At 39.2% G+C, this 18,100-nt stretch overlaps 1 protein-coding gene across 2 annotated transcripts in view; it reads left to right on the top strand.

Annotated features, from left to right (window-relative positions):
• Positions 1 to 18,100, top strand: part of DNAI3 (dynein axonemal intermediate chain 3) — a 79,895-nt gene that overhangs the window by 23,665 nt on the left and 38,130 nt on the right. Inside the window, exons 8-13 of one of the 2 annotated variants that reach the window (XM_065928055.1) lie at positions 2,446 to 2,562; positions 6,276 to 6,466; positions 7,228 to 7,352; positions 10,310 to 10,399; positions 12,068 to 12,154; positions 15,439 to 15,567. In XM_065928055.1, coding sequence (XP_065784127.1) covers positions 2,446 to 2,562; positions 6,276 to 6,466; positions 7,228 to 7,352; positions 10,310 to 10,399; positions 12,068 to 12,154; positions 15,439 to 15,567 — 739 coding nt within the window. The remainder of the gene's footprint in view (positions 1 to 2,445; positions 2,563 to 6,275; positions 6,467 to 7,227; positions 7,353 to 10,309; positions 10,400 to 12,067; positions 12,155 to 15,438; positions 15,568 to 18,100) is intronic. The other variant, XM_065928064.1, reaches the window with a different exon arrangement.

Here is an 18,100-nt window from a genome sequence, read left to right as displayed (position 1 = left end):
GGGATATATGTATACATATAGCTGATTCACGTCATTGTACAGAGGAAACGAAAGCAACATTGTAAAATAATTATACTCCAAAAAAATAAAAAGAATGAGTCAGCCAGGGTAGACTCAGGAAGGAACTTATGACGGCAGGGACCCTAACCACAAGACTTTAGAGTTAGTAGGCTCTCCATGCATGTTGAGTGATTATGATGGACAGTTGTTTCTATGTAGATGGAGAGGAAAAATGAGAAATAGCTGCAGATCTTGATCCACAAAGTGGAGTAAAGTGTGAAGGAGTGAATCAAAAGGAATTCAAATAGTTCACATCCATGTAACTTAGGAGAATGCTGGTACCATTTACTAAGATCAGAAACTAGGTGGAAAAGATGGGATATATGATTGTGATGGAAGAAGTAGAAAAAAAAAATCAGAGATGAGGTTCAAAGACTAATGACTGAAAACAAATGTTTACAATGTTCTTATGACATACCAGGCATTCTTCTAAGTACTTTGCCCACACAACTCAGTTAATTCTCACAACTGCCATCTGAGGTAGACACTATTTTCATTTTACAAATAAAAAAACTAAAGCAAAGAGGGTAAAAAACGAAAGCACAATGTTTAGAACATAATTTAAATTTTAAACAGTAATGAATAGATTTGCCGAGAAGCAACAAAACAAATCACATTTTAAAAAGTGAGAGTGACTCAGTCATGTTGCTACTTTGATGAAGCCACCAGGCGCCACATAATTTCTTGCTTAATCCTACCCAGAGGGTACTAGTGTGGATAGAAACCAAAAGGTAAAGCTAAGATCTGAACCCAAGTCTCTGGTTCCAACACTAACATTCTTTCTTTCCATCATCCTGTCTTCTGCTGTGGACACTGATCTAGGCAGGGAAAAAAGAAGTTACTGTTCAATTAAACATAAACAAAACTCTCTTTAGCACTCTTTTTGATTACTATCCATTAGTATACTTGCCTTTCAGAGACATGTTACTGACGTTTGTTCAACAAACACAGATTAAATACAACCTAAATTTTTGGAGCACATAAAATGTGCTAGGCACTGTTTTAAAAGCTTTGCATCTATTAACACATTCAATCCTTACTATGACACTGTGAGCCAGGGGACATTAAGAACTTCAGTTAGAGATTAAAAAACAGACACAGAGAGGTTCAATATTGGGTTGGCAAAAAAGTTCATTTGGGTTTTTCCATATGATGTAACAGAAAAACCCAAACAAACTTTTCGGCCAACATGTCATTAATTAGCTCAGAGTCACATAGCTAGTAAATGACAGAACCCGGCTTCAAAGCCAGGCAGCCTGTCACCAGAGTCCACTCTCTTAAGGACGGTATCATGTGATCTTTCTACAGCCCCATACCCTAAAATCAAGGAGCTCACCCAGTCTAGTGGGTGAAACTGACAAAGCCCAGAGGTATAATACAATGTGTAATGTCCAAGGGCAGAGGTGAATACTGAGAGCAAACTGGGTGGAATAACTTCTCCCAGAATCCTGCCGTCATTACTGCCAAAATGTAAATTATTTCTGGTTTTGTATGTTTAGAGCAGAGTTTCTCAACCTCAACACCACTGTCTGGGTAATTCTCTGTTGTGGGGTGTCGGGGCGGGGGGTGCTGTCTTGTACTCTCTAGGGAGTTTAACAACATCTCTGGGCTCTATGCATGAGGTGCCAAAAGCACTTCCAGTTGTGACAGCCAAAATTGTTTCCAGACATTACCAAATGTTCCTGGATTGAGAGGATGGGATAGGATCTCACTGGTTTAGAAACTCTGATTCAATGAAATGAAGAAAGAGTGAAAAACAAATGTAACAAAATGTTAATAATTGAGGACAGACTTGTGGACACAGCGTGGGAAGGAGAGAGTGGGACTAATTGAAAGAGTAGCATTGACATATATACACTAGCATGTGTGAAATGAATAGCTACTGGGAAGCTGCTATTAATACATAGTGTGGGGACCCGGCCTGGCAGCTCTGTTATGACCTGGAGAGGCAGGATGGGGAGGCAGTGGGAGGGAGGGGATATATATATAAGTATACTTATGGCTGATTCACGTTGTTGTATGGCAAAAACCAACACAATGCTGTGAAGCAATTATCTTCCAATTAAAAATTTTTAGAAATGTTAATAATTGATGAATCTGGGTGAAGAGTGTATGGGAATCTCTTATACCCTTCTTAAAAGTTTTCTGTAAGTTTAAAATGGTATCTAAATTTTTTTAAATAAAGAACTTGCTAATTACATCAGAGAGAAATTCACAAATACTTTGAATGGCAGCTGATATCTAAGGTAAAGAAAAAATTCAATATATAGAATTTAAATATAAAATAATATCCTAATATGGTCGCAGAGAAAAATCTTTGACCTGCCATGACCTATATTTGTCTTTGATCTAATTTTTGGCATTTGATTTCTTTTAATATATTAGGACATGTCCCAAAAATGCTACTACGCAATATTATCCAAGAGAATTTTTGGAAGAAGAAAAAGAGGCATTGGGACAATCAAAGACTTTGACTGAGTTTCTTAACAGTGTGTGCACAAGGTAAAAATTGTATATTAAATTAAAAAACATAAAATGTGTTTGTTTACTTATAATAAGAGACCTTAAAAAACAACTCCATACCTGATGTACAGGTAGAAAGTGTGAAGACACTTCTTAGACACCCATGAACATGTGATACTTTCTACAGATTCTGTCTTCTTTTCCCTTCTATTGCTAAGCAACATCCTAGACCTTCCAAGCTAGGGCCACACCAAACGGTGTGAACCTGGAAGGTATATACTGTTGGACATGTTTTCCTAAAGGCAAATTACCATTTATTTACCATGGTTTCTATTATTTAAGTCTTTCTCTTGATTTTTTATAGAATCACAAAGATGGGGATGTTGTGGATGTTGAGGATGATCATCACCTTGATAGGAATTTACAAAAATATATTTTAAATGAGAATCTGAATTCAGTTCAGATTTAATTTTTGGATGTGTCATCCTTACCTCTAATTCCTATGTTGCTGCGCTCTCATTGGCCCTGAAAGAGAAGTGTCTTCAGAATGCCCGCTTTACTCATAGCAGGGCCCTGGGCAGACCCTGAGGACTTCTAAACCAGAGAAGAAGTTTGAAGGTCTCCTCAAGTTGATATCAGAGTTCAAATGAGTGGAACCAATGGTGGACAAGTCTGCCAGCTATGCCAACAGGTTGGGTTCCATTTTTCCCCAAAATTAAAGATTTGGTAGACAAATTCATACATAGCCCAAGTTAAGCTTTTTTATTTTTAAGGAAACATTTTAAGAGTAGATGTCTTGAAAATTCCAACAACTCTCAAGAAGTTGTTACCTAGAGAGAATCTGGTTCAAATTTTCAGTATAATTATTCAGAAATAGCTTATTAACTATTTGCCACTCACTCACAACAAGTATGCTATAGCTTTTCCTATGTGGACAATTAGAAAGAAACCAGAATACCTGAGGTTTCTTTTCCTTTCCACACAAAAATTCAGTAATTATTGAAAAATTTCCTAAGAACATTAAAAATGAGAAGTCTGTCTATATACAATCAATTTTTGATGGAATATATGCTCCATAGCCAATTCTCAATTATCTACACTGTGTATTATCTTTGGACTTGGACTTTTATGCTTCCCTTTCAGTTGCCATACTTATAAAGAGAGGGATAGTGAAGAGCTTCATAATTCCTTCCTTGAGATGTGGGATGGAGGAGCCAGAACTATAAGAAGAAAGAGGGGAAACTGGTACAGGAATTTTAACAGCCCTGGCCGAGAATAAAAAAGAAACCACATAACTATCACAGCCATGCCTCCCACTCTATAACTGTTTTAAGGTTTGCTTAATTTTTAAAAATTAAAATAAACCTAGTTTTGTTCTGGAAGAGAACTCTTCATTTTCATATATTTTTACGATTTTTTTAATTAGGAAAAAATTTTTTTTCTTGTTTCTTTTCTTTTTCTCTTATTTTCTTTTAAAGTCCTCTATTACAACTCTATTAGAAATGAGTTCCTTCCTTCTTATAGAATTTTTGTCTAGAACACACTAAAGCAAGCATTATTTGCAAAAGAAGAAAATGATCTGAGAGGAACGTGAGAAACTTCAAGGGAATTCAAAGCAACTGAGAAGCATTCATCTTGAGGTTAAGAAAAAAACGATACCCGTGGGCTTTCACTCAGACTACAAGCTTTGCAAGCCTCAGATTCATCACGCTCAGGAACCACCCAGTACAGTGCAGGGAAATAAACAGGAAACCAGAGAAAAGGTGTTGTCTTCACTTCTCCCTTGTGAATTACTTCCCAGTGCAGGCTGAAACAGAAAGAAATGATTTTGAAAATGCTATTAATAACAAATGCTTCTACTTGAAACTGAGTTTAAACCTTGAAGCTCTGGGTGTGAACCTGCCCTACACAGGGTAATTCAAAGTTTAATGTGCATATGAACCACGTGGGCATCTTGTTAAAATGCAGGTTCTGACTCAGTAGATCTGGGGTGGAGCCTGTCACTCTGCATTTCTAATAGCTCCAGGTCATGCTGATGCTGCTGGTCCAAGGAAATGCATCTAGTTTGAAAGACGAAGTACAAAAAGAATTTAGCCCAGAATATTCAATTATGAAGTGAATGGTTGTTGTTGTTTAGTTGCTAAATCCTGTCTGACTCTTTTGTGAAAACTATAGCCTGCCAGGCTCCTTTGTCCATGGGATTTCCCAGGCAAGAATACTGAAGTGAGTTACCATTTTCTTCTCCGGGATATCTTCTCAACCCAGGGATCAAACCCACATCTCCTGATTGGCCGGCGGATTCTTTACCAATGTGCTACCAGGGAAGCCCACGGTGAACAGGAGTGAATGATTAATGACAAATGGTACCCTTGCTTAATGTGCTAGGAATATCTATTATGATACTTACTGCTTATATTTAATCATCTAACTAAAGGGTTTTTTTTTCTTTAGGAAATTCATAATTGAAAATCACTCTTTCAACTTATTGTATTTATTTTAAAAAATCAAGTTATTTGGACTTTCAATCATTAGGTAAAACCTCGGGTAGCATTCTAATTGTGGGAAAGCTCCTAGAGGCCTTGGGAGTGGGCTGAGTTTTCAAACCTAAGCACATAAAGGGACAATAGACATTATAGCAACTTATAAAACAGGAACTTGTCAAGCTGAGTTCCTTAAACTAAGAAGAGGACTCAGATTGTTTTTCAAAGGAGCAATATTAGTACCTTTAGCAGGATAATTTTTCATTTTTAGTAGGGACTGTCTCATGCATTGTGGGAAGATTAGAAATATAATTAAACACATTAGCACTTCCCAGACACTGTGACAGCTAAAACCACCACACACACACACGCATATACACACATTTCTAAACTCCAAATCTTCCCTTGAGAAACTCTCATTTGTTGTTTTGAATTATATACATAGTATAATTATTATATATACCAGTATAATAATAATATATAAATACAATAATTAGTATACATGATCATTTGGTACTGAATGTGGCTAAAAGAATTTGCTCTATCAATTTGGAGTTTTCAAAAAGCAAATGAGATCAAGTTCAAAGTCGACATTTACTGAGAAGTTCACTGTGAAAAATAAAGGAAGAGGAAGCATGCTTGAGCAGGGAGAGCTTCAGACAAAGTCTCGGCCAACCCGACAGGGAGCTGCAGAGGAAGACGGCCTGTTGGAGGAGTCCCGCCTGGGGCAGCCCTGGAGTCTGCAGCCGCCGTGGTCAGTCATTGACCCGCAGAGAGCATGGCCTTGGCCAGGAAGCTGAGGCAGAGTGTGATGCTGCTAGAGGCTACTGTGGGTTTCCCCGGTGGCTCAGTGTAAAGAATCTGCCTACCATGCAGGAGACGTGAGCTGGAGCCCTGGGTCGGGAAATCCCCTGGAGGAGGGCATGGCAATCCACTTCAGTATTCTTGCCCGGAGGAACCCGTGGACACAGGAGCCTGGTGGGCTACAGCCCATGGGGTTGTAAAGAGTCAGGCATGCCTGAACCAACTGAGCATGCAGAGGCTGTCAGCTAACAGGATCCTGGCCCTAGAAGTTCTGAGTAGCACACTGCCACGAATTTTTTTTCTCTTAAGTCATTTAATATTTCACACAGGGTTAATCATTAGTGACCAAATACAATGGAGAACATTTTTTTCTTTCAGTATAAATGAAGCCGGAGGAGCTGCCGAAAAACGTATCATTGAATACTAAAATCCAACCTCTTAATTCTTCTTTTCTGTTTTACAAAATAGTGTGGAAATAGCCCTACAGCAAAATGAAATCATGAATACATTTATTCATGACTGGAAATGTCTGGCAGAAGAAGAAGGCACCTTTGGGGATAAGACGGATACCCACCTGAAAGAGTACCAGTCCTTTACTGACCTTCACAGCCTAACCGAGAAGATGATCACCTGCGTCTCCTGGCATCCGGTCATCTACGGTGAGGCAGAGTTTTGACTGGGATTCCCTACTGGGATGACAGCAGAATAACCTGTTGCTTTTATATATAAAGTTGCAAACTGGCTCACTTTCAATAAGACAGTCTCTATTCCTGAATGCCTGCACCCGCCAAGAGCTTTCTTCACCCTCTCTTCATCTCCTCCCAGCTACCTTTTGGGACCACACTGTGGTCCGTACTTTATAAGGAGAGGACCAGAGCTCCCACGCTGCCCAGCTGGTGTAATGCCAAATCTGGACTTGACTGGGACTTGTTGGGCTCTCAAGGCTAGCTTCACTCCCTGCAGCACTCTGCCTCTCTGATTACTGGGCAAGATAGGAGACACATCTCCTTTAAAGCGCTTAGCAGCTAGGAGGGTAGGAATGTGCGAGGGCGGAGCGATGGACAGAGCCAGCTTTGCTGTCTTTCTTCCTCTTTCCCGCCCAGTGTTGGCCCTCTCCTCACGAAAACAAACATCTTTTGTTCTTACTAAGTCTTCGAGTGCACCATTGATTTTATATCAACAGTCCATCTCAATTTGGACCAGCCACAGTCAAGTGCTAATAAGCAACAGTGGCTACTTGGCAACCAGTGTATTATTAGACAGTACAGCTCTAACAGTACTCTTGGTCTCCTGTAGAATATTTTTACACAGGTTTCATTCAAATGGAAGTGAACAGTGACTATATAGAAAAACAAAACCTAAGAACACTTCTCTGTGCACAATGGCTGCAGATTTTAATTCCCAATTGTGTTCCAAACAGGGCTAATAGCTGTGTCGGTGGCTGTACGACTGTCCTTTGAAGAGAGGGTCCACTTTTCTGGTAAATTACTGCTGCAACCATCACTGATTCTCTTCTGGAGTTTCTCTGATCCCATACATCCTCAGGTAATAAAGGAGAGTCATCCATATGGTCTAAAAATTTCAAATACTACTTTCACATTTCTTTAGCAGTTTTAATTGCAAAACATTTTATAATCACTTAGGGTTGTAAACCCCTATAAAGCTAGGCTTTCTTCAGAATTTTTTGTCATTCAATTTGAGCAAAACTCAAGTTTACACTTAGATTATTGAAAAAGTTTTATTGAGAAAATTAACATATTATTTTTAAAAATATTATAAGAGAAATGTTCAACTGATTTTAAAAGAGCAAACTCTTTTATGGGCTTTATTTCAATACTGATTGTTCAAATACAAAGAGACTTCAGTTTCCCATGAACTTCGGCAATTCCAAGGATCACCAGCAGGAGGTGTAATGAGTAAAGATGCCTGTGTGGGGAGACGGTGGGGACCATGGCTCTGGAGAGAAGACAGCCCATCTGTGGAGACGGTACTCTTCAGCTGTTGCTGTCAAGTGGTCCCGCTTGTTGAGAGAATCCAGCAAGTTTGTGGGAGATCTCCCAAGTTTAAAATACCTCAACTAAAAAAAAAAAAAAAAAAAATACCTCAACTAAAACTAAACCAAAACAGACAGCAATCCAAATAAAATAGGCTGAAGGTTGGGTTTACCCCCCACAGTGTTCAATTTCCAGTGTCTGCACAAGATGAGTTCTGTTTAGGGGGAGGGAGTTTATAGTGTTAAATTAAGTTTTTTCAACATACTTAAATATATAAAGCATTGTATAACTAAAGTTTCCCTAATAAGCCTTCAGTTCAGTTCAGTTCAGTTGCTCAGTCGTGTCCCCCTCTTTGTGACCCCATGAACCGCAGCACGCCAGGCCTCCCTGTCCATCACCAACTCCCGGAGTCCACCTAAACTCATGTCCGTTGAGTCGGTGATGCCATCCAACCATCTCATCCTCTGTTGTCCCCTTCTTCTCCTGCCCTCAATCTTTCCCAACATCAGGGTCTTTTCAAATGAGTCAGCTCTTCGCATCAGGTGGCCAGAGTATTGGAGTTTGAGCTTCAACATCAATCCTTCCAATGAACACCCAGGACTGATCTCCTTTAGGATGGACTGGTTGGATCTCCTTGCAGTCCAAGGGACTCTCAAAAGTCTTCTCTAACACCACATTTCAAAAGCATCAATTCTTCAGTGCTCAGCTTTCTATATAGTCCAACTCTCACATCCATACATGACCACTGGAAAAACCATAGCCTTGACTAGAGGGACCTTTATTGACAAAGTAATGTCTCTGCTTTTTAATATGCTGTCTAGGTTGGTCATAACTTTCCTTCCAAGGAGTAAGCATCTTTTAATTTCATGGCTGAAATCACCATCTGGAGTGATTTTGGAACCCCCAAAAAATAAAGTCAGCTATTGTTACCACTGTTTCCCCGTCTATTTGCCATGAGTTGATGGGACCAGATGTCATGATCTTAGTTTTCTGAATGTTGAGCTTTAAGACAACTTTTTCACTCTCTTCTTTCTCTTTCATCAAGAGGCCCTTTAGTTCTTCTTCACTTTCTGCCATAAGGGTGGTATCATCTGCATATCTGAGATTATTGATATTTCTCCCGACAATCTTGATTCCAGCTTGTGCTTCATCCAGCCCAACATTTCTTATGATGTACTCTGCATATAAGTTAAATAAGCAGGGTGACAATATACAGCCTTGACGTACTCCTTTCCCTATTTGAAACCAGTCTGTTGTTCCATGTCCAGTTCTAACTCTTGCTTCCTGATCTGCATACAGGTTTCTCAAGAGGCAGGTCAGGTGGTCTAATATTCCCACCTCTTTCAGAATTTTTCATCCTTATCCTCCCCTATTCCCTCTTCCTTCATTCATCTGAATAAAGACAATTTTTACTGCTAGAGAGTCTAGATGCTTTAATTATTATAGATACTGAGATCAAAATGACTGTTCTGTCGCTCTTCCTCCTTGGCCTGCTCACCACGAGAATGGTGCCATCTCTCACTGGGGTTTTCAACATTTTCCAGTAGTGTGGAACTCCTCTCCAGTCCATGCCATGAAAGTGTGGCTGAACCTCCTGGCAGATAGGAAGAGCAAAGAGACACTCTCCTTTCCTCTATTTTGAAGAATAGTTTTAAAAATGTATGCAAATAATTTCTTAAAGATATAATGCAAGTGATTTTGTCTTTGTTCTAATCAAAACTCTAAGAAAGTATGAAATGATTTTATTTTCAAAAGTAGAGTTTTCTCTAGAATTCACAAAACACCAAATAAACCAAGATAATCCATTCCAATTCCAATCTGAAATCTTTAGCTCAGTGCTGGTAAACCAGTGACCTTTGGAACCTATATTTTTGGTCATTAATTTTTAAAGAAGAATGGTAACTATGCAAGTGTTGAGCTTGGTGGTGACACAGTAACACAGATGCTAACTATGGTTAGTATATCTATTTCCTTACACTGTTGTATTCCTTGCTGAGCTTCCTCCCTCCCCCCCAGGCACTTGATTTTGTTTATGGGTTCTGTATTATTTTAAAATTTGAAATAATATCACTGGCAACTCCATCATCTTTTTTTTGTTCACACATTTTATTTTTGAGTGCTCATTCTGTGCCATGCTTGTATATACAGATGGAAATAAATCATACAAATATCCTGACCTCCCATAGCTTGCTCTCCACACTTTTCAGAAACACTGATTTAATAGTCTTTTTATTTATTAAAAAAAAGTATAACACTGACCCATGGAGGGTGGAGGAGGGGAGACCAGGTCCCCTTAAGAAGTCTGCTCTCATGTGCATGATCAACGTCCAGAATAAAATTCAGCAAAAGCAGCTTCTGCTCCAGAGGTAGAATTCTCATCATGGACTCCATGTGCATGTTTTTTATAAATAACTATAAAAGTAGACCTTTGACTTTATTAATATTATTTTCTTGCTGTGATCATAATAGTTCTTCTCATTCTCTCTTGAATTTGGGGATTTACCTTAGTTAATGCTGGAAAGCCCAGATGACATCTTCTGCTTCCAGTTCTGTCCGACTGACCCTAATATCATTGCTGGCGGCTGCATAAATGGGCAGGTACATCTGGAGTTTTCTTTCAGCTCTTTATTAGTTTATAGCATTCTGTTATACATTTTGACTGGTTATTTTTTTTAACTTAAGGGTTCAATTCAGCAGAGGAAAGGCATGCCAACTGCATGTGAATCACCATACCGGGAACTGGGGTATAAAAATGTGGTAGACATGGCATCTGGGCTCAAGATGTCCACAGGGTAACCCAGTTATATGGTAACTGGAAGAAAACCAGGTCAGATCTATTTGTGTTGCTGAACTAGAACCATGCACTGTGTAAGATTCCAGGGAAGAACAAAAACCATAAGCATAATACCTCTTGGCCAGCAGGCCTCTTCTGAAATTTCCCTAGTGGTAGGAGTTAGGGAATGATCCAGGATTTAAACAGAATTCTTTGGAAAACTTACCTATACCACTGAATTTTTGTGTGTATAATTTGACACCTTTTTACAATTATGTAATTTGTATTAAACTTAGATTCTCTCTTCCAATTGCCTGTTTCTCCAACAAAACAAAACAAAAAGCTTATAACTATTTTATGATCAAAGTTTAAGTTCATTGTGATATAGTGAATTTGACCATTACAAGGGTATAATGACCCTTTATCGTGTGGCTAGGAAAGCTTTCTTCTGGTTGAAATGTAAATGACTGCATCATCCATGCTCACATATCCAGAACCAAAACATCCAAGTAAACTAATTTTCTTCCATGGTTTTGTTCAACAATAACTGGTGGTTATCATGAGGATCCAGAGCACATCCTCCAAGCCCCGTGAATACTGCCCTCTTTAGTGATTGAGAAGGTGACACAACTTTTCAGAATATTTTTTTTCCCAGAATATTTTAGGAAAGCAAATGATGAAAATGAAATCAGCCACAACTTTGTAATCCTGATATTTTAGTGGATGACTTTTAATCATTGAAGATTATCCTAGCATTGCACATTCTACTTTACTCTGATTTTTCAAAGAATGACCATCGATGTATATGCAAATTCACAGCTGGCCATGCTGCTGCTATGGCTGTATAGTTGTTAAGCTGTGTCCAACTCTGCAACCCCATGGACTGCAGCCCACCAGGCTCCTCTGTCCATGGAATTCTCCAGGCAAGAATACTGGAGTAGGTAACCATTTCCTTCTTCAGGGGATCTTCCCATCCCAGGGATCAAACCCAGGTCTCCTGCTTGGCAGGCGGATTCTTGACTACTGAACCACCTGGGAAGTCCTGGAATTGGCCGTGATATTCAGTGAAATAGAAATCATCATTTCCTAGCCTTTCAGACAATTTTGGGTGTTTGTACTTAATTCTGGAGAACAGACTTTTCTCCTGGTTCTAAAGCAGTTCTCCCCACAATCAGTACATTCCTTCAAACAGAGGAAGAGCTGTTCCCAAAGCAGAGAGAATTGCATGATGTGTATCTCGGATTAAAAAATTTTGGCATTCATTAACACAAGCAGAAAAAAGAGGTAAAAATGCTTTTATAGAGAACAAAACTTCTCTATATTACCTTTAAAATTTGCTGACTTAGGATATAGGCTATTTTTTTTTATTATTATCCTCCCAAGGTGATTGATTTATCAGAGTGCATACAATACCAATAGATTTTTTTAAATGTTCAAGACTCAATTTGCTAATTCCTAAAAATATGTTATAATAACATTTATTTCTCTTTTAGGTTGTCATGTGGGATATTACTGCACATGCAGATCGAATAGAAAATATCAAGGCAGGTGGTAGTAGAAGTAAAAAAGTCACTCTCAAGGTTAGTTTTTATAACTTTTCACCTGCAAGTTTACGCCATTGGAGTTTGTCAAAAAGTATATGACAAGGTTGCTAAGCTAAACAAAGACTCAACAGAAAAAAAGTATTATTTCCTGTCTTCACATCTGCTGCAGACACATTTTGAGTTGCTTTTATGTAGTCCCTTGAAACAATAGAATGGGAAAGACTAGAGATCTCTTCAAGAAAATTAGAGGTACCAAGGGAACATTTCATGCAAAGATGGGCACAATAAAGGACAGAAATGGTAGGGACCTAACAGAGGCAGACAATTAAGAAGAGGTGGCAAGAATACACAGAAGAACTATATGAAAAAGGTCTTCATGACCCAGATAATCACGATGGTGTGATCACTCACCTAGAGCCAGACATCCTGGAATGTGAAGTCAAGTGGGCCTTAGAAAGTAACACTATGAACGAAGCTGGTAGAGGTGATGGAATTCCAGTTGAGCTATTTCAAATCCTAAAAGATGATGCTGGGAAAGTGCTGCACTCAATATGCTAGCAAATTTGGAAAACTCAGCAGTGCCCACAGGACTGGAAAAGGTCAGTTTTCATTCCAATCCCAAAGAAAGGCATTGCCAAAGAATGCTCAAACTACCTCACAATTGCACTCATCTCACACGCTAGTAAAGTAATGCTCAAAATTCTCCAAGCTAGGCTTCAACAGTATGTGAACCATGAACTTCCAGATGTTCAAGCTGGATTTAGAAAAGGCAGAGGAACCAGAGATCAAACTGCCAACATCCATTGGATCATCAAAAAAGCAAGAGAGTTCTAGAAAAAATCTGCTTTATTGACTGTGCCAAAGCCTTTGACTGTGTGGATCACAATAAACTGTGGAAAATTCTGAAAGACATGGGAATACCAGACCACCTGACCTGCCTCCTGAGAAATGTGAATGCAGGTCAAGAAGTAACAGTTAGAACTGGGCATGGAACAACAGACTGGTTCTAAATAGGGAAAGGAGTACATCAAGGCTATATATTGTCACCCTGCTTATTTAACTTATATGCAGAGTACATCATGAGAAATGCTGGGCTGGATGAAGCACAAACTGGAATCAAGATTTCCGGGAGAAATATCAATAACCTCAGATATGCAGATGATACCACCCTTATGGCAGAAAGCAAAGAAGAGCTAAAGAGCCTTTTGATGAAAGTGAAAGAGGAGAGTGAAAAAAAAGAAGTGAGTAAAGCTCAACATTCAGAAAACTAAGATCATGATATCCAGTCCCATCAACTCATGGCAAATAGATGGGGAAACAATGGAAACAGTGACAGACTTTATTTTTGGGGGGTTCCAAAATCACTGCAGATGGTAATTACAGCCATGAAATTTAAAAATGCTTACTCCTTGGAAGGAAAGTTATGACCAACCTAGACAGCATATTAAAAAGCAGAGACATTACTTTGTCAACAAAGGTCCCTCTAGTCAAGGCTATTGTTTTCCCAGTAGTCATGTATGGATGTGAGCTGCTGCTGCTGCTAAGTCGCATCAGTCGTGTCCGACTCTGTGCGACCCCATAGACAGCAGTCTACCAGGCTGCGCCATCTCTGGGATTCTCCAGGCAAGAACACTGAAGTGGGTTGCTATTTCCTTCTCTGATATGGATGTGAGAGTTGGACTCTAAAGAAAGCTGAGCACAGAACAATTGATGTTCTTGAACTGTAGAGTTGGAAAAGACTCTTGAGAGTCCCTTGGACTGCAAGGAGATCCAGCCAGTCCATCCTAAAGGGAATCAGTCCTGAGTATTCATTGGAAGGACTGATGTTGAAGCTGAAACTCCAATACTTTGGCCACCTGATCCGAAGAACTGACTCTCTGTAAGAGACCCTGATGTTGGGAAAGATTGAAGGTGGGAGGAGGAGGGGATGACAGAGGATGAGATGGTTGGATTGCATCACCGACTCTATGGGCATGAGTTTGAGTAAGCTCCAGAAGCTGGTGATGGACAAGGAAGCCTGGCATGCTGCAGTTGATGGGTTGCAAAGAGTCAGACATGACTGAGCAACTGAACTGAACTGAGGCCCTTGATTAAAAACACCACAAAACAGATTATACTGCCTATCTCAGGAGTTCTTTTTTGTGGTCACTGTTATTAAATAAAGGAGCCAAGGGGTTCTCTAAAGTGATGCAGTTGAAAAAGCACTGGAGAGAAGCTCCACGTATCCAGGCTCTAGATCATAGTTTCATGAGTTTGGGTATGTTCCCCTACCCCCGAATACCCCCAAGCATTGATTTTCTTGCATATAAAATGAGTTACAATCCTTTCTGGTAGTAATTTGCTCTGACTTGTGAAGCTGTGGATTCTGCCAAGAGGTCTGGGAAGACATGCCTCAGCTCCCAGCTCAGTGCTTACCTACCATTTGTACATTCCCATCCCCAGTCCTTCAACCTTAGCATCACGGATCTCCAACCAAGAAACCATGGGATGCGGTCTTCTGTGCACTTAAAGAAAATACTCCTTCAAAAATGGGGTCTCATTGGTTCTTTCTGGTATGGATCAGTCATTCTTGTAAAAAGTTTAGAGGTAATATCTTAGACTACACTGAAGTGGAAAGAAGATAATCTAATTAGGGGCTTCCCAGGTGGGGCAGTGGTAAAGAACCCACCTGCCAATGCAGGAGATGCCAGAGATGATCCCTGGGTCGGAAAAATCTCCTGGAGTAGGAAATGGCAAACCGTTACAGTATTCTTTTGTGTGTGTATGTACACTTTAAAACAACCCTTGATTATGCTCATGGATTCAGTGGGTAGGCTTTTAGAATGGGCTTAATGGGTTGGCTTGTTTATGTTCCACTCTCTTTGGTGCCTTATCTGGGGAGACTGGCATCTTGAAGAAGGGGGCTACTTGATAACTTGGGGTGGGAGCATCCGAAGGCTTGTTCACTCACATACTTGAGGGGCGATGCTGGCTTTTGACCCAGACTTCCCTAGGCTGTTGGCTGGTACAGGCGCGCCTCCACATGGCGGGTCCTAGTGGTGTCTTCACATGACTACTTCAGGCTTTCTCCTAGAACATCACAGAGCATCACTTCCACTGCCCACTCCAGTATTTTTGCCTGGGAAAGCTCCCTGGGAACTGAAGCAGAAGGAAGATAATCTAATTACCTTACTATATAATACAGAGAAATACTAATTTATGTTTTTCCTTGAACTGGTATTTCTTCAAATTATTGATTTTAATTGGAATGATACATCAAGTATGAGTTCCTTCATCAGCTCTCTGAAATTAGCACATAACTTTCTTGTAACATTTTACAGCCTATGTTCCTCCTTGAACCAGAGAGTAATAAAGAAGAAATGTATATCAGACACTGTGCAGTTTCCTCAATAGAAAGTGGACATAGGAAAGTAATTACAGATATACATTGGCTGCCTGATACATTTGAGGTGAGTCTTAATGGCTTCAAACTTTTCTCCTGCTGACTTGTAGGTTTTTGGACATTTTTATTCAAAGAGGATGTTTCAAGTAAACAATTTATCTGCATTTAAATTGTGAATTACCAAGAACTAAACATCACACACTGTGTCACTGTTGACAAACCAAGATCTGACTTGGGGATGAGAAGAAGGCCAGGGTTTCATCTTCCATGGTTTATAAGCCACTAAAAAATATAGGTAGTGTCAACACTGATATAATACAATAGTGGAGAAAATGAAGGTTGTAAAAATAGAAACAAATATTTTACACCTCCGTGAATTTTAAATTTTATGATATCAGCTGTTTAGAGCAGACAACTCTGAAGATCTGTGACGTGATAATGTGTCATTTTGCAAGGTGGTCTTGAATTGAGTGCATCGTGAGGCTGATGGGTGAAAACTCTCGACACTTGTGCTGTGAGTGAGCCCGGCTGACTGCCCAGCATTTGTGCTGCAGTTTCACTTTGTAGTTCTGTGCTTTACCTGCAAAGTCTGGTGTTTGTGAATTTGAAAACTAATAAACCTCCCAAATGTTTCTCTCAAGGAACTAGGGGTCTACTATGTACTTTGAAAAACTAAAAGATAAGAATATTGAAGAATATTCTAAAAACTTAGAGTTAAGAAGGGTGATTAGCCCTTCAGGGTATTCAAGTGGATTATGCAAAAATACAATTACTTTTGAAAGTTCTAATGAGCCAAAATAAATACAATGAATTAGAATATCATAATCCTGGATTCTACAGTTTTCTAAGCTAAATAATATTGAAAGAAATTTAAAACATGCACATGTAAATTTTTAAATTAAAAAATAAAGAACAAGTAGCTAAATGAAGAAAAATATTTGCCCCAAATATGGTAAATACAAATTTCCAGTAAATAAGCTAAAGACGTATACTGAAAAACATTTAGCAGATAAACAGGAAAATCATTCAGACTTTCTAATAATCAAATAAATTAACCATAAAGCAAAAATAATGTATTATTTTGGACCTATTTAATTCTTACGTGAGACTTTCAAGTATTATCTTGTGTTAGAAAGGATGAAATGGTGAAATCAATAAACTCTAACATTACTGGTTCCAACATAAAAGTTTTAGAATACAATTAGCCAATGTAGTTCTTAAATCATTCACATTTTCAAAGTTTTTGACCATTAATACAAAATTTGGGAAATTTATACAAAGAAATAATCCAATTTATGTCCTAAGATATACAGTCACATGCATATCTTGACAAATCATGTCAAAGTGTATCCCTGAAAAAGATTGGAAAAGGATATAAGGTAGAACTATATTTGATTTTAAAAACTTCTATTTCCCAAACTTTCATAATATGATTTTTTTTTCTAATCATTAACGCATAAAGCGCCAGAGTAAGTGTGAGTCTGGAGTCTTGAGCTTCCTATAAGAGGGAAGCCTTATTGCTAAATCACTTCAGTCTTGTCCAACTCTATGCAACTCCATAGATGGCAGCCCACCAGGCTCCCCCAAACCTGGGATTCTCCAGGCAAGAACACTGGAGTGTGTTGCCATTTCCTTCTCCAGTGCATGAAAGTAAAAAGTGAAAGTGAAGTCGCTCAGTCGTGTCCGACTCTTAGCAACCCCAGAGACTGCAGCCCACCAGGCTCCTCCGTTCATGGGATTTTCCAAGCAAGAGTACTGGAGTGGGGTGCCATTGCCTTCTCCGGGAAGCCTTATTTGAGGGAAAGGAAACATGGGTTCCTGATTGTTTTTCAATCACAGTGGAAGGTAACAGCTGTAACTGAACCTGACTGGGCTCAGGCCACAGCAGAGTCAGCCAGGTTTCCAGGGTCCTCGCTCCTGTGACGCCAACAGGTCTTACCACTGCAGCACCTGTATTCTTCTCCCACGCCTACTTTTACTGTTTATTTGCTGCTGGAACCCTCCACCTTTGCCATTTTGTTCATCAGTTCTATTGGGTGGGTAGGGTATTGGGAAAAGTCATTTTTCCTGTTGACTTGAGAGTTGCGCTGTCATAGGTTGCCACAAAAAATCTTTCACCTCCTTTGAGAGGTGACTGGTTGGAAACGTGGACCTTCGGGACTCTAAGGAGCCACTAACCCTCCTTGGACTCCTCTGTGTGCCAGCAGAGTTGTGCCACTAGATTACTGAAAGAATGTAGGTGCCCATCATTCACTGCTTGCTGTGTCTAATTTAACACCAAACCTCTTAGCTATTGATCTTACCTGCTTAACAATCTCATAAAAGCACCTATGTTCAGCTCCATAATTAACAGTGAAAAACAGAATGCGTTTCTGTTTTTCTATTACATTTTGCATTTCTAATGCATTACTAATAATAATAGTAATGAGGTTATAGCACATCATCTATATATTAAAAACCAGAATGGTTTATGACTACATAGGTAAGTTTTAAAAGTGCAGTAACTGAAAAATCTTAGGATAGAAATTTATGTTCATACTAATTAAAACTAATTTTAAAATGTAAAAATGTTTATGTGAAAAAGGACTGCGAAAGATGTA

Source organism: Muntiacus reevesi, chromosome 1 (genome assembly GCF_963930625.1).
Source record: "Muntiacus reevesi chromosome 1, mMunRee1.1, whole genome shotgun sequence".
NCBI lineage: Eukaryota > Metazoa > Chordata > Mammalia > Artiodactyla > Cervidae > Muntiacus > Muntiacus reevesi.
Note: the sequence above shows the minus strand (reverse complement) of the source record. Positions and strands in the feature narration are given on the sequence as shown.